Consider the following 15,777-nt stretch of genomic DNA (forward strand, 5'->3'; position numbering starts at 1 on the left):
GTCTATATATCAAATAAAGTTATAGACAGGGATTTCTTATTAATTGCTGTGGTGTTGTAAAACCTAAAAAAATACATAGAAATCTTTCAACACATAATCTGTACAGACATAACATTTCTTATCTTCTCTCAACTATTGTGGCTTGTGCAGTAATGCCAGCATTGCAAGAGCCATTTTCTTGTACAACCAGTCAAGTCAGTGCTTCACCCTAAATCCCCTCAAGTGACCAGTGAAGCAGGGTGATGGTTTGTGTGTCCTGGGGGCTGTTTGACCATATGAGGTTATGTAATAAGACCCTAATCCTTTCAGGCCTGTGCTTCGAGTGCTGCTGCCAGTTCAGAAGTTATTCAGCCATTGAAAAGACCTTAATCCCTCTCATCTAATTTGTGTTTGATGTCCAAGGTTTTAGCAGGAGCAGTTGGTTTAAAACATAGTTCTGGAGACGATCTAGTGTTGAAGATAATGAAAATATGCTACCCTACAGTCTATCTGGTGTGGTAAATTTGAAGTAGTGTAACAAAGAGATAACTGCACATTGTGTATGTTATCAGGTTTTTTAAAAATGAACTATAATTTCTCACCCATTCTTCATTCGATTATTTTTAGTGGATACACAAATTGTGATATGCAGATAAAGAAGGTCTCCACAAGACTTCAGTGGGACCAGCCACCTTTTATTTGACAAAATGCTACTCATGTACATTTTAGAGCAGAGGTGGACTGAAACAGCCGTTCAAAACATTTTACTGAACTTTTACCACCGATGTATGTGTCAACAGGTCATCTCGATCTGGAGGGGCTCTTCCTGGTAAATGGCAACGCAGAGCGCGTGGATTGGCTGCGCCAGCGTTACGACAGTGGAGAGGAGGTGGAGCTAGAGAAGGAGGCGGACCTTGCATCAGCTGTCAGTCTACTCCGACTCTTCCTGCAAGAGCTTCCTGAGCCTGTTATCCCAACGTCAATACAGGGACACATACTACAGCTGCACCAAGGTGTGTGACAGGGTCTGCTGCTCCACTATCCATGACATTCATCATTAGTTGTTTTTGTGACACTGGCAGCTTTTAGTTTGTGTGGGAATAAACAGCAGGGTGTACTATTGGAACATGTAATTCAATCAATAAATGAAGAGGTTGAGTAGAGCATGTTAGATGGATGGCTTACATCACTTTCAGAAACCTCCTGTTCCATTTCAGTTTCCTCTCTCTGCCCTGTCCCTGTCTGTCTGTTTTTATCACAGATAATCTGTTGTAATCCCTCGTCGTTATGACCCTTGTTCTTGTCGCTGTCATGCAGATTACAGCAGTAGAGGAAATTGTGTGTCTCATCATTTATTCCTCTATCTGTTATGACAAAATGATCAGTTTGCACATTCTTCTTCACTAATATTGCTTCCTGTTCCTCCTCATTTCACCTCTCTCAGGGGTTTTCAGTCTCATCTGTGTCTGCATATTTACCACCGATAAAAATGTGAGGTCAGCTGTAAAAGAACACCAAGACTTAATAACCCAGAATTCCTTCCACACGATCTCAAATGCATTAACAATGCATATGTTCATAAAAACATTTAATCGTGTATACGATGTGCAGTGTCTAGTAGATGTAATTTTCAAGGACCAGTGCATTTTCCTGCAAGAATATAAATAACAAGGAGAAATTAGGTTTTCATTCAAGTTTAATAAATAAATAATTTCAGTACAAGCTAACCGTAATGTATTCTTTAATGTCTCAGATTACAGCAATGAAGAGGAGCTGTGTAGAAACCTGAAGTACCTCCTGCAGCAGCTTCCCCAGCTTAACTACGGCTTGTTGCGCTTTCTGTGCCGCTTCCTGGCAAGTGTGGCGTCATTTCAACAGGAGAGCTGGAACATCGGGACACTGGCCGCTGTTTTCGGGCCAGACATCTTCCAGTAAGATGCTTGTATATTATTATATTGCATATTGTATATAAATTAAGATGGATGTAGTTTGGTGAATTTAGCTTGAGACAACCAAATGCAAATCAGGGTTTGGGGGGTTTTCTGTTAGATTCATGTTCACGTTGTATGCATTAGTTTCTCTACACCTTCAGTAGTAGACAAGATTATTTTTCTGGATGTCTTTTAATGATGTGAAAAGCATTTTGTAACATCTTTATTTGTGGACAGTGAATTTGAAGCTGCTGTGTGTAAAGAAATTGATTTTCATGATATGAAAAAACACACAGAGGCACACTGAGACACTTCCATGTGTATTTATTTAGCAATTACAATAATTCAGCGTCTTGTGGAAGCAGTGTGCAACCCACACAACACACTGATCTCTTGTATTCTGTTTGCAGTCTGTCAACAGAAGCAGAAGACCTCAGAGACCAGGAGTCTGTCAGCAGAGTCTTGGCTGAGCTGTTGGACAACCAGGAAGGTCTGTTTGATTCTGAGGACGATGATGTCTCCACCACCAATGACTACAGCTCCATCAATGAACAGGTATTCAAAAACAACTTACTATCCCACATCACATCATATCTCTGTGTCCGAAGCAAACCTGCTCTGACAGCACAAGAAAAGAAAATGTGTCAATATCTTGATATGTTGTCAAAGCAGAATTCAAGCCCCACTGAAGCCCTTAAAGGTGAAAATTTGAAATAAGTATTAAGGGGTCAAACAGAAAATGTATAGTCAGAAGAGTGCACGCTTTCACAGAACAGTAAGTTCTTCCAACAACAAGATATTTTCAGTGGAATCTTGAAGAACCACACCCTGACACACCCACACACACAGACATACCAGACAACACTGAAAATCTCTGAGATTTGTTCAATGTCAAGAGCAGGATCTGACTGCAACTTAAAATGTATGATGTAGTTTTTCCATACAGCGCTAAACAATGCAGTCTTTAGCTATGTATGCTGAAAATGAGTGCAGCAAGAGCAAACTCAAAGGCATTTCCCCCACTGCCCTGCAAGTTAATGTCCCCACACAGCCGAGAATTACATCATCAACATTTAATAATACAATAACCTGTTTACAGTATTATTATTACAAGATAAGGTACACATAAAACACATCAAACAATACATACAAGAAACAGCCTTTGAATAGTATCTCAAACTTCTTTTTATCAGAAGTTCCTGTCACATTTTAGATTACATTTTCCTACAGAAGAGTGATACAGTAAAGATCATGCTTAAATGTCAAAGTCAAAGAATACGAACACTCCGACTTGGGTGGTTGGTCAGTTACAGACACGCTAATTCCATACTTTTTACTTCTCATCTGTTGCAGTTTTCATCTTTTCTGTGAGGGCTTTAACTGATTGTTACAAAAGAAATCCATTGGTTGTAATACTTTATGAATCAGAATATGTAATTACCAAGAGACAGAGTAAGAGAGAGCTGTTGAAGAGGAACAAGTAGACAGAGACAGTGAGAAAAATGTGTTAAGACAAATCATCTCTGCACTAATCCATGTGTCTTATGTAAGAGAGAGGGCACAAAAGGTAGGGGTTGACAGAGGCAGAGGAAGAGAAAGCAGACAGAAAGAAGGGGAGACAAGATGGCGAGAGTGCAGAGAGAGGAAGAAGAAAGAAAACATAGGGACGGGAGGATGGCAGAGGAGGGGGAGGATAAGAAAAGAAGCTGGTGATGATGTAACCATGCATCTCACACCTCCAGCCCCTGCTCTATGCTGGGGATGGCTCCGTCTGTGCGAACATACCCTCATAAAGGGGATTATCTCCCACACACAAAAGCACACTCACTTATGCTTTCACACAGGAGACACACAGGCTTTATGCCTGAAATAAGCACTGGCAGTCTAAAGAGTAGGTTTATAAAGCCAAAAGTTCAAAATGTTACTAAATAATGACAAGCTTCCCCTTTTTATACAGTATTCACTCTTTTCTTCTTGAAATATCAAAATACCAAAACCAAAATGACAGGGCAAAAACACTGCTCTTGTTGGAAATATAGTTCAACAAAGTGCATTTGAGAGATTAAGGCAGGGAGAAACGAAGGGTCATTTTTATTCTGGACATTTCTAAAACTGTTACTGGCTTAAATGTAACAACAAACGTTGCAATTTTGGATTTTGGTGTCTGTTGGCCAAATTGGAGTCAGTTTAATTACAGCTCAGGTAGGAGCATGACTGTGCAGTGGCATGTTGTTGCTATGATGAAACCTGTGGGTGTATTTGTTTGTAGAAGTGTTGCAGAGCTCAAGTCTCTGGAAAGGGAGGCAAAAATAATTGAAGTCAGAAAATGAAAATACAAATTTTGTCATTTCTGTGTGTTCAGTTTGCGTGTGACAATTTTTTTACCAAGCTTGATACAAAGTCTGGGCTGGAGAGGAGAGGTAGTTTTCCTCAGCACATGCTTTCCTGCAGCGCACAGAAAATAATCACATTGTGGCATTAGAAAGCCAACATGCTCTGATTGGCGCAAACTTCTTAGGAATGGAGCAACAGGGCTGTACCAGTGTGTTATGAGCATGAAAAATAAGCAGATTGTTCAGTCATAATGAGCTGTGTGTTTCGGGGCTTTGTAGACTGTTGGCTTTGCTGTCAAAAATGTGACTTGTGTGCTCTATCAAAGGCTTTTGCTGTTAAGCCTCTTTAGGATATTACATAAATGCCATGAAATTTTTAAGGTAGGCCCAATTCTAAACGAGACGTAGAGTCATTTGTGCAAGAATGTCACAATGCTGATCTGAATGGTGCAAATGAAGGAACATTTATGTGATACTTTTAGAATTTGCAATTCTGAATACCCCTGTGTCAGTGTAGAGGTCAAAGAAGTAGAAGTAACACATTCTCATAGAAAACGGAAATGCAAGCAGCACATTATACCCACATTTACTGTTGCATTGATGACTATCTGATAGTACATGTACTTCAGTGTGCCAGGAAACAGCTTTGTACAGTGTACAGCCAGAAACCTGGAGACTTGTGATCACTGAGACCATTATGAAATATAGAATGTATCAAAAAAAAAAAAGTGATTCTTTGCCTTGAGCTGTTATGATAAAGAATAGTGGTGTTTCTAGATGCCCCTCTACTGAAATCTTAAGAAAAAGTTGCACATTGCACCCACATCTTATTCTTAAAGTAAACTTACCCATGTTTTTCCCCAGAAGGTATCAATAGATTGTGAAAAATTAGACAAGGGGTGAAATTCTAGGATGAAAGTTTTTTTTAAAAAATTTTTAATGATTTTTGTACACTACTCATCTGTGTACTTCAAAGATAAAAACCAGGACATTTTACTTGTTAGAACACAACATGAGATGTTATGAAACTGCACTTGAGTACTGCCCTACTGTGCTCTCAATAATAGTTGTGGCATGGCAGCATATTCTCCTGCTGAGTCTGTCAGTCAGTGCACCTGAGGTCTTCCTGAAAACCAGTTCGCTCTCTCCTGCCCATGGATCTCACAACCTACCAAACTGTTTTCTGTGTATTGGCTCAACAGAATCTTGTTCTGTTCTCAACGTGGGTATGTAACTTTACTGTTTTTATTTGGTTTTTGATTTTTTAGAAAAATAATCAGTGTAAGGGAGCATTACCATAAGACATTAGTAACAAGCAGTGAAACATGGATTTTATTTTTCCTATATGCATGAAATTATTTTAGAATTATTTTTTTATATATTTTTATTTTATTTTATTATTATTTTTTTCATTTTAATTATTCAGATCAGGTGCTGATCCACAACCAGGATGTTTTTCTCATTAATGAAAAATAACTTAAAAAAAAAAAAGAAATGTACTTCTAAATCTATTAACTTTATATACTATTAACTTATAATATAATACTAGTAAAATAATTAACTTTATATTCTATTAACTTTGCAATTTCTTTGTACTTGTTGCAATGACAAATACAGTTCTTTACTATTCAAATAAATTTTTAAAAAGTTAGCTAATAAACCAAAGTATTTTGATGTGTTGTAATCGCATGTCTTAATTCACCCTGTATAAATGTATTGCAAAGATTTTGGAAAAGATAGTCTTACTACTAAATTAGCAACTGTATATTTGGTTGAAGCAGTCAGCACTCAAAGGTATGCTACATTGCTGTCACCTTGTTTGGCCTACTGACCTAGTGTTAGTCATACTATCTGTTGTCAGTCATCATAATTAGGTCTCTCAATAGTAGGCTAACTTTTCAGGTCTGTTAATGTAACCTGAGCAGATACTTGTACCAGCATGTGTCCTCTTACTTCATCTCTGCCATCTTATATTAGTGTTTCTGGGGCTCAGCCTTGTCTCTGATTCTACAGTCAATAGTTACCATACATTGAACTCTTGACAGTAATTAAAGCTGAATATAGCACTGTTTCATGTACCAGAGGATGTCTTGGTGTCCAACAGTGTGTATGTAAGACCATATAGACATAGATAGTCTGTAAAACTGTGACAGGCTGTTAAGCAATGACCTATTTAAGTTGGAGTTATTTAAGTAGGAGGTGATGGCCTACTTGGACAGTCCATGAGATGTGCAATACTTTGGTGATGAGCCGTTTTGAGCAAACACTCACTAATTTCACACTTTGCTTGTTTTTTTTTTTTTAACAAATACAAAGCCGAGCTGTTGATTTATTTATTTACTTTGACTGAATTTAATGAGCCGTTCAGGCGAATGTGAATGTTTAAAAATCAGGTTTTCACACATCTGAAGGTGAGGATGAGATGGATCACACAGCCCACTCACTGCAGGAACATTAGGCCACAGGGCTTTTCTTCAGAGGTACTGCTGGAAGTAAACAGAGCAGGCACACTGGTGAGATGAGCAAGAACACACAGAAAAGAGGATTAAATAAGATTTAACTTAAGGAAGTTGCACCTGAGTTGGAGAGTGGTTTTTAGGGCTTAGTTTTTGCCAAATTTAAGCTTTAGATTTATTCAGCCTACCCTCCAATTAGCCTTTATTTAAAATGTTATCAAGCATTATTTTCAGTTGTAGTAGTTCTCTGCTGTTTATGCTGTCATTTATCAGCCAAACATAGTGTGTTTACTGGTGCAGCAGGACAAGTGGGGATTAAATTATTGAAACATGAATCATCGACTCTGATTCTCAGTAATGGGTGTGTGGAGGGATTGTTCACTGATTGGCTGGGGTCCAAAACAACAGTCGGTCAGCTTTTTCCCCCTTAGACAACAAATGTCGCTCATTAACCTATTTATCACAGTGATTAGATTATGAAACGGACGCTAAATTCAATTGGGTATTCAGTTTTTTTTGTACACAGAACTGTAGAAGTGTGTCATAGTTTAGCTCAAGGCTGTGGCTTTTTGTAAACAACAAAAGAACCCTTAACCTTTACACACAAAGTCTCAGAAAGCCCTGAATCTCTCAGGCTCTCAGTAGGCCCAAATAAATGGTAAACTATTTGCTTAGAAAACAACATGATTAACAAAGCAAAATAGAGAAATGTCAAATTAATAGTCTATAGAACTAAAAGAAACTGATGTGGCTCAACCATTAAATGAGCCCTTGAGTAGACTTTCTTGACAGTTCAGCATTTCCAAACAAAAAAAGCCAGTTTTCTGCTCATGTTTTCGCATTAGTGCACACTGAACCTGTACAGAACCCAGCATTTTTAGGATGTTTGAACAATCTTTTGAGCATTTTGACATTTCAGAACTGAGCACAAAAATGAAGAAAAACAATCAAAGGATTCTTGGAAACCACAGATGTAGGCCACAATGTAAGACTCGTAATGTCAGCCTCAGTCACTTGTCATTGTTCTGTGTTCTGTGTTCTTGGCCCACAATCAGTCCTACTAATGATGTCAGCAGGGCTTGTTGTTTTCTCCGTTTTCCATCCTGAAACTCCAGGCCAGAGTGCTAAAACCAGAGCCAAGGGCACGACCTTTTGTTCCCGGGCGTTTCTCTGCCCCGTCTTTTCACCCACTGGGACACACTAACGCACGCAGAATACAAAGATGTATACAGAAAGGCACAACACCTTCTTTTATTCAGAGCAGATTTTGTGAATTAACATGGTTAAGAAGTGAGTGATTACATTTTCAGTTCTATGAATGACTCTCTTATCCTCTAGTATTATTTTACCTCAAGGGCTTTCTCATAAGTGACTCAGCAGAGCCTTGATGGGATCCATAACCCCATTTCACCATGTAATTAAATCCTTTTAGCCCAAAGCATCCATGTTTCATTGTTCAAATCAACATTTGTATATAAAGTTTGTACACATGGGGGGCTTTAATGATCAACAGCCAAAGAATATGCTCCCAGATGTTGGTGTAAAATTCCAAGGTCATACTCATAGCATTCTCCATTCTTATTAGCAAGAATAGCTTTGACTAAATAAATTAACATATTTTGCCTCTATAATCTGGACGTTTTACTATACTCTGAAAAAAAGTTGTGGTTAAGTGTCCTTTTTAACTACATCTGTTAAACTCAAATTTCAGCCAAGGATGCACCAGTCTGATTCTGGTACAAATTCCCAAAGCTTGATATTTTGGCTCGAAAAATGCATAGCTAACTGCATTGAAGATCTGTATACTCATCATTTTGATTCTAAATATTTTTTAGTGACTGTTAATCTTTTCAGACACCTCAAACCAGAAGGTTTTAAAGATAGAGCTACCAGTGCTTACAAGTTACATGTGGGACAGGGAGTGTGTTTCTGTGGGACAATGTGGGACATGCTACCACATACTACCACAATGCTGAAACATAGTCTTTATTTTGAATACTATCCGTAACTCTAAAACATAAGCATTTCTGTTTAAACCAAGCTAATAATCACTAACAATCAAATGACAATGTGCCAAACCTCTAAAAACTATTGACTAGGACTGTCACTTTAAGGCTTTATTTAGATTTATTAATTACACCGCAAATAAATACCTTTTAAAAATTAACACAGTTAACTAATTCACTGCCAGCCATTCTTAGAGCATCTTGAACAATATTTCAAGAGCCAAATAATACTGTTTTCTATGACTATGTAAACACCTAAACTACATAATAAGAGAGGACTTTCTTCTTTATGTCTTTTTTTTTCTGTTTTTGTTCAAAAAACAGACAAAACAATCTTTTTTTGATCATGTTCACGCTCCATCCTTTCATTCTCTTCATGATCTACGTCGTCTTTTCTCACAATCGCGCCACTCTTTCTCCGCGACACAACCTCAGTTGGAGCATGAGCTGCCTGAACTTTTCTGACTTGCAGTGTCTCGCTGTGCCTCTGTCATCTCACATCTTTTCCTCATATCCATGCTGATCTCTCATCCAAAGAGCGCATCGCTCTCACCCACTGTAGTTTACGAGCATGATTTTGATTGACAAGCTCCGCCAGCCCCTGCCTTCCCCTGCTGTAAAACACAACTTCTATGAACGCACTAAACGGTTGCAATTCAATTGGCGTCTATAGATCTCAATGGCAGCAAACTTTGACATTTAAATATGGGCAGGTTGATAAAATGTAGATTTACAAATCTCTTCTTCGTGTATGCATTCGGTTAGTCATGCACTACAATTTTGTAATGTCCTAGAATTCAGATTATTTATTTGGGGACCTAAAGCAGATATGAGATCAAAATGTGATTGATTAAATTAATTTATTACAAATCCTGTCATCAATTCGATTTTTTTTTTTAATCGCCAGACAGCACTATTATTGACCGATCAAAATGCTGGATTACGTCAACTTTAAAAGAGGTTTTGCATGGATATACATATAAAATACAGGTAAAGTACCTGTATTTAGCCTTGCTTTCAACTTTAGGTGAAAAGTTCTCTTTGAAGTCCTTTGGGATGCAGGGTTTAAGATGGTAGTGTCAAACAGTGAAATGAATATGTCTCTGGGGACTGTTAAAGCAAAAAAGCAAAACACAACTGTCTGTATTTTTTAATGTCTTTAACCACTGTTGTGGGGATACAAAGTGTATTCCAGCATATTTCAGGGACAGCTTGTGTTTGCATCGTACACTGCAGAAAATTGCAGGAAGTGATGCATATGACCGCGGAAAATTCAGAAAACTGTTCTTACACATGAACCTGACAGAATGATGACACACTTCCATGTCAACACAAGTTCCTCAAAAGAGCTTTGTAAAACAACTTTACTGCTGGCCACCATTCTGAAATACATATCTATAATATTCATCTAAAAAAATGGGACATCTCAGTCTGAAATAAAGTAAAATGTGTATTTTTTGTTACTTGGGTGTTCTAGTAACTCATACACATGAGACTTTTTTAACACATTAATAAACATGTGCAGGAGGTGGAAGAAGAATGTGTGAGATGTTGTGAAATGGTGTGCCAGTTGATGATTAGCTGATCCGTGTTACACAGTATTTTAATATTTTACAGACACCTACTTTAAAGTCACATGGTATGGCTCTGCTTGACAGAGACAAAAAACAACCATCTCCTGATATTGTGAGTCAGTGGTCGTCAGGAAAAGACATAAAATGAGACTCAGGTTGTCTGAAGAAGGCTTCTTTACCTAATCACAGGCACACACACATGCTCACACACACACACAGAGGAGTAGTATGAGTCATCCTCCCTGATCTGCACATGTGACGGTGCAAGAATTCCCTCACAGCCAATCAGAGCTTGCGGAACAGTGGTGTTGCTGTAGCAACGGCACTGACAGCTGCAGATGGAGCTTCTGCTAAGGAAGAGGCACAAGAAAGAAGAAAAGAGGACAAACAAACAAGAGACAAAATGAAAAAAGACAGTATCATCATGGCTTTTAAACCCAGGGATGTTCAGTGTTTTTTTTTAAGTCAGGTTTTGACACAAGTAGCTTGAGGAACCTATTTGTCACTCTGAGATTGCTTCAATGACTTGTGTTTTTGTTGGTTGATTTAAAAAAAATTAGGGCTTGGTTTGTGAAGTTATTAATAAATTAAAATCTATAAAAAACATTAATTGTATGCAAAGTAAGTCTTTGCAGTAGGGGTGATGGTGCCACGGCTTTAAAGTCCCACCCATTCCTCCACCCAAAACACACATTAGACTCAGAGATTAAAAAGGCTACTTTCCGTCAGTTGGTGCAGTCTTCAGTGTAGCAGCGTCATGAAACACTTTGAAGCAGACACAGTTCTGTCCTCCTCCACTATTACAGCTGAGCTGCTTTTCTGAACACAGCTGTCAGTTATTTCACATTTTAATTGCATCAAACAGCAAGAAGAAACTGAACTGCTAAAAAAATAAGCACTTGAACATCAGTTAGTGTGACGAGACGAGCTGTAATGACAAAAACGGTCCTTATTCCATCTGTGAGGAGGCACAGGAGCCCAGAGTGTTTCAGCTTCACTAATTATAGTAACATGAATAATAACAACAATAATAACAGTGATAATTATTCTTAAGCTACGACATAAACTATAAAAAAGCTGTTTATTAGGGACTTTATTTTTATTATTATGACTCACTTTACTTGGTGTCTGTCTAACCACTCAGCTATCAGTTTACTTCATACCCTGGTATTCCTGCTTGCGACCTGTTCACATGCTGTCAGCTCCCCGTATAATAATGACTTATTTCTGTGTACATATTTGTTACCCACCGTTCCTCTTGCCAGCATCCAACCCCCACCCCCAACCCATCCTTCTCCTTCCCGTCTTACATCACCGGTTTACCATCGGATTCATTACACTCTTCCCTCCATCTCCCTCCCCCTCTTCCCTCTGGCTCTTTCTAGGTTTGTGCTCTGCCTGTGTTTATTGCGAGAGTCTATGAGATTGAATATAGACTAAAGTACATATCAGATATAACATGTTCATGCAGAATTTTTGCATAATTTGTAGAAATAATGATTTGCAGATGTGCAACTATATAAGATTGTTCCAACCTCTGTACTTTTACATTTGAAATAGTACATGTGAGGTAACCTTGCAACAACAAACATTTGCTGTCCGTAATTATTTGTACTCATATTAAGCCCCAAAACAATGTTAGCATTTAGCATTTGTTAGCATTTAACCAAGTCATTATAACGTGCTTGATGACTATAACCGTCGTTCTCCAATTAGTGCTAAAGATAAGATAATAGATATCAGTCTTTTGAGTGTTGATAAAGTTTTGCCAGTATTATGCCAACCCTACTTCACCTTGTTGCACCATTTGTAACGTGAGGATTACAAGCGGGTACATTGATGAGTAGACATAAAAATGATACATCACTTGACCCCACTTAGGACCCTCCATCCTGCAAACTCATCTTGTTTACTCTCCCTGGGAGGGTATCTCTGCTTACCACAGTACGGTATCTCTGGTGCCGACGTGTAACACATTAGCTCCATCTATATAAAGACGTGTTATGAAACTGTCATATCTTGTTATGAAACGGCTGTATCTTGTTCTGATCATGTACACACATTCTGCATATGCAAACTTATCAACACCTCTCTGTGAATCTCTCTTACAAGATGTCTTTCCAGTGAATCACTGTTCTGGACAGTTAATCTCTACGTACCAAAGTCAGAGCTAGACTACATGAAAACAAGCAGGCGGTAGTTGAATATCCAGACACGTTCAGCATGTAAAGCCATTAACAGTGTTTGATGGAGGCAGTCTGAGAGTTTGCCGGTGTCACTTGGTCTTGGTCATAAATTAAAACTTCACTGCAACTTTGTGTGAAAAAAATCATGCCTCTACTCTTTCATTAATCTGAAGTCTTGAAGCAAATTAATGCTGTCATTGTTTGACTCCCTCATATGGCTGTTAAAATGTCATCTTGGCTCATTTTATATGGTTTTTATATTTGCTTCCAGACCAATCAAACTGTCACTTGGCTTAAATTTAAAAAGACAAAATCTTTTTTCATTCTGGTACGTGAAAACTGCAGGAAACACGCTGTAGGCCGTCTGTGTTATTGTCCACTATTAACCTTATTTAAGCTAATGTGTGTTCTCTGTGGGGAAACAATTCAGAAAGACCAAATTCAGATTATCTTGCCCAACAGAAGTTGTAGTCTGTAACACAATATTTTGTCCAAATATGAACAATGTCACAACTTCCACTTGCGTCACATCAAAGTAATTAGTTTAACCTTTGTGTACTCTTGTATCCTTGTCCTTCAGATCACAGAGCTGCTGGATGACGAGAGGTGCGAGGCAGAATGTGAAGAGCTGCCTCAGGATGGAGAGGAGTGTCCTGCCTCCTCTGACTCACCACAACACACACACTCTGATGAAGGCCCTGCAGCCAGGTGAGACAATCTCTTTATAAGCCACAATTACATAAGAGGGTCAATTAAGTGGTGCATCTGGGGTCACCCTAGGATGTGGATAAAATATTGAGAGAGGTTATGACCAGTGACTGATGAACTGTAACTGGATTATATAAGACCAGCATTTAAGTTATTCATTGATCAGTAGTCCGTGTCAGATTCACACTCTGTTGTGAAGTTCACTTTGGATTTACAAGTAATAAAAATATTCTTCAAAGTGCAACAACAATCCTAACCTCTTAAAGTGAAAATCTCTCCTTTGAGCCTCCCACTTCAGATGTGAGCAAACTAACTTATTGATTGTAAACTAACTGCCCCTTTTTGAAACATTGGTATTTACAAACATTATGCACTGAAGAAATGCTTGAATGCTGACATTGGCCACATTTGATTGGCTTATAGTCTTTATCTGAAGGAAGCTTTCTATACTCCCATTAAGAATCTGATGCTTGCATACTTTGTAGGGTTGTTGTAAACTCTGCAAAAAAACCAAAACAAAACTAAAAATAAAGGGAATAAATGATGAACTTTAATCAACCATTTACAAGCCACAAATTTTATCTTGTTTAATTTTTCCATTTATACCAAAAACAATCTGCTGCATAATCTGACAGGTTTTATGTGTTAACACTGACACATTTACATTTAAATCAACCTTTGCTGACTGCACAGTAATAGCTATTTTGGTAACACAAGTAGTAGCACTACATGTGTTCTGGTGTGTTGATAATGAGCAGCTGGTAACCACACACGCAAACGCTCACGTACACAGGATAATGACTCCCCTTCAGACAGAAGGACTAGAGTTCAATCCTCCTGCAGGAACATGAAGACCTTTGCAGGTTCTTCTGATCTGCTGATCTCCTGTTAGGCTAATTACTGAGCACAGCACCCGGACTACTCTGTGTGCAGCTGTATAAATCACACCTGAGCTTCAGTTTACAACTGAAACTGAACATTAAAGCTTTTGCAAGGGTGTGATAAGACAGAAAAAACAGCAAACTAATTATTGCATTTTTAAAAACTTTAAAAAGTGTAGTGTTTCTCAGAGATCACAATAAGTAAAAATGACTGTTAATAAGACAAAGCCATCATCAGAAATGTGCAGATGAAACTGAACAGAGCACAAACCAGTGATGGAGTTAAGATTTGTTCTTGGAGCACAAAATCACAAGATGCTTTTCTCAATGTCAAATAAACAGATAATCAACAAAATAAAGGAGTTTGAAGGCAAAAAAGTCGTCATTCTCTTTTGCACCAAGTTAAACTTTTAAAACTCTCAGATTCTGAATAACTGATTTAGAAAGAAATTATTTGTTCAACCTGTGTTCAATTCGAAACCAGAAATTTGTGCACTTGGTTCTCTAGTTGATCAGTAGCTCGCTACCTGTTGGATGAAGTCATTAAGTAAAAAAGCCGAGCCATAAACCTACCCTGTTGTGATTTTTTCGATACACTTTGTGCCTTGTGTGTGTTTTGTGTGTGTGTCGTGGTTGCCGTCATGCTGCTAGCTTTGTCCTACTGTCCTTTAAGATGATTACAGTCAGTAATCCATAATCCACTCACACACACATACACACACTCACAGTTTTTTACAGCACTCATGCTCACATGATTTGAACCAAACTGCACATCCAGTGTGTTTTTTGTCAGTCTCAGCTACACACAGAGTCACTCCAGGTGATTTTAGTGCATTAATAATTGAACATTTAAATAAACAAGCTAGGAGGAAGCTGTTGTCCCATTGTAACCTCTGCTGCCCTTGAGTTCAACAAACTATGTTATGACTGATAACAGCAAGGGTCATGTGTGCTCTGTGTGGTAATGTGTGTTATCTCTTCATGGATGTCTGAATCTTTGCTTAGATAAATGGTTTAGTCCTTAATACACTGTTTGTGGGCCAACACCAAAGGATTCTGTGTGTGTTTGTGTTTTAATGGAGGAAGGCTTTATGTTAAGAGGCAGCTGTTGTCCATCAGTCCTTGGTGCGTGCAAAGCTCTAATCATTGCTGATGAAGCGACGGGGGGTTACATGCAGCAAATGATTCAAATTGCACATCACTGGCTGGACTGTCTCATGTGATTATTTTAGCTTGTATTAATTCTCTTTTAGCTGAAGCCAGTCTGCAGTCATAGTCTGTGTGACTCTGGCTGACCCTGGTGTCTGGTCTGGGGGATTATTGTTTTATTTGCAGACCCCTGAGTCCACAGCATGCGCTACAAAGCCATTTAAATAACTCAGACACAGAGCTTTCAAGAATACATCTGTTTGATCTGTGCTAAAAATATATAGCACTCTGATTTGTACTGAAGCCGAAAAGCATTTATTTCTGTTGCTCACCTGACAGATAGTATGCTTTTGTATCTTATGTGAGATTTTGGCAGTGGGTATACCATGTCACCTACCTCTGACGTGAGACTTGATTGCTGAAATGCAAACACGCACAACTTGAATAATTTTTTTGTATGTTTTTGATTGTTTTTCCTTTCTTTTTGCATTTTTTTTTTGTTGAGAAATAATGAATCAGTTCAATGAGGGCAACAAAAGAAAAGAGACTCCATTATGTAATCATTTCCCTGCCT

The 15,777-nt window shown here is 38.3% G+C and overlaps 1 protein-coding gene across 4 annotated transcripts in view; it reads left to right on the forward strand.

Moving 5' to 3' along the window:
• Positions 1 to 15,777, forward strand: part of fam13b (family with sequence similarity 13 member B) — a 66,208-nt gene that overhangs the window by 21,307 nt on the left and 29,124 nt on the right. For all 4 annotated transcript variants that reach the window (XM_074673570.1, XM_074673571.1, XM_074673572.1 and 1 more), the window contains exons 4-7: positions 780 to 992; positions 1,733 to 1,910; positions 2,321 to 2,465; positions 13,046 to 13,173. In XM_074673570.1, the coding sequence (XP_074529671.1) occupies positions 780 to 992; positions 1,733 to 1,910; positions 2,321 to 2,465; positions 13,046 to 13,173 (664 nt within the window). The remainder of the gene's footprint in view (positions 1 to 779; positions 993 to 1,732; positions 1,911 to 2,320; positions 2,466 to 13,045; positions 13,174 to 15,777) is intronic.

The sequence above is a fragment of the Halichoeres trimaculatus genome, unplaced genomic scaffold, assembly GCF_033239565.1.
Source record: "Halichoeres trimaculatus isolate MK-OKI-2021-1 unplaced genomic scaffold, fHalTri1.1 fHalTri1_scaffold_7, whole genome shotgun sequence".
Taxonomy (NCBI): domain Eukaryota; kingdom Metazoa; phylum Chordata; class Actinopteri; order Labriformes; family Labridae; genus Halichoeres; species Halichoeres trimaculatus.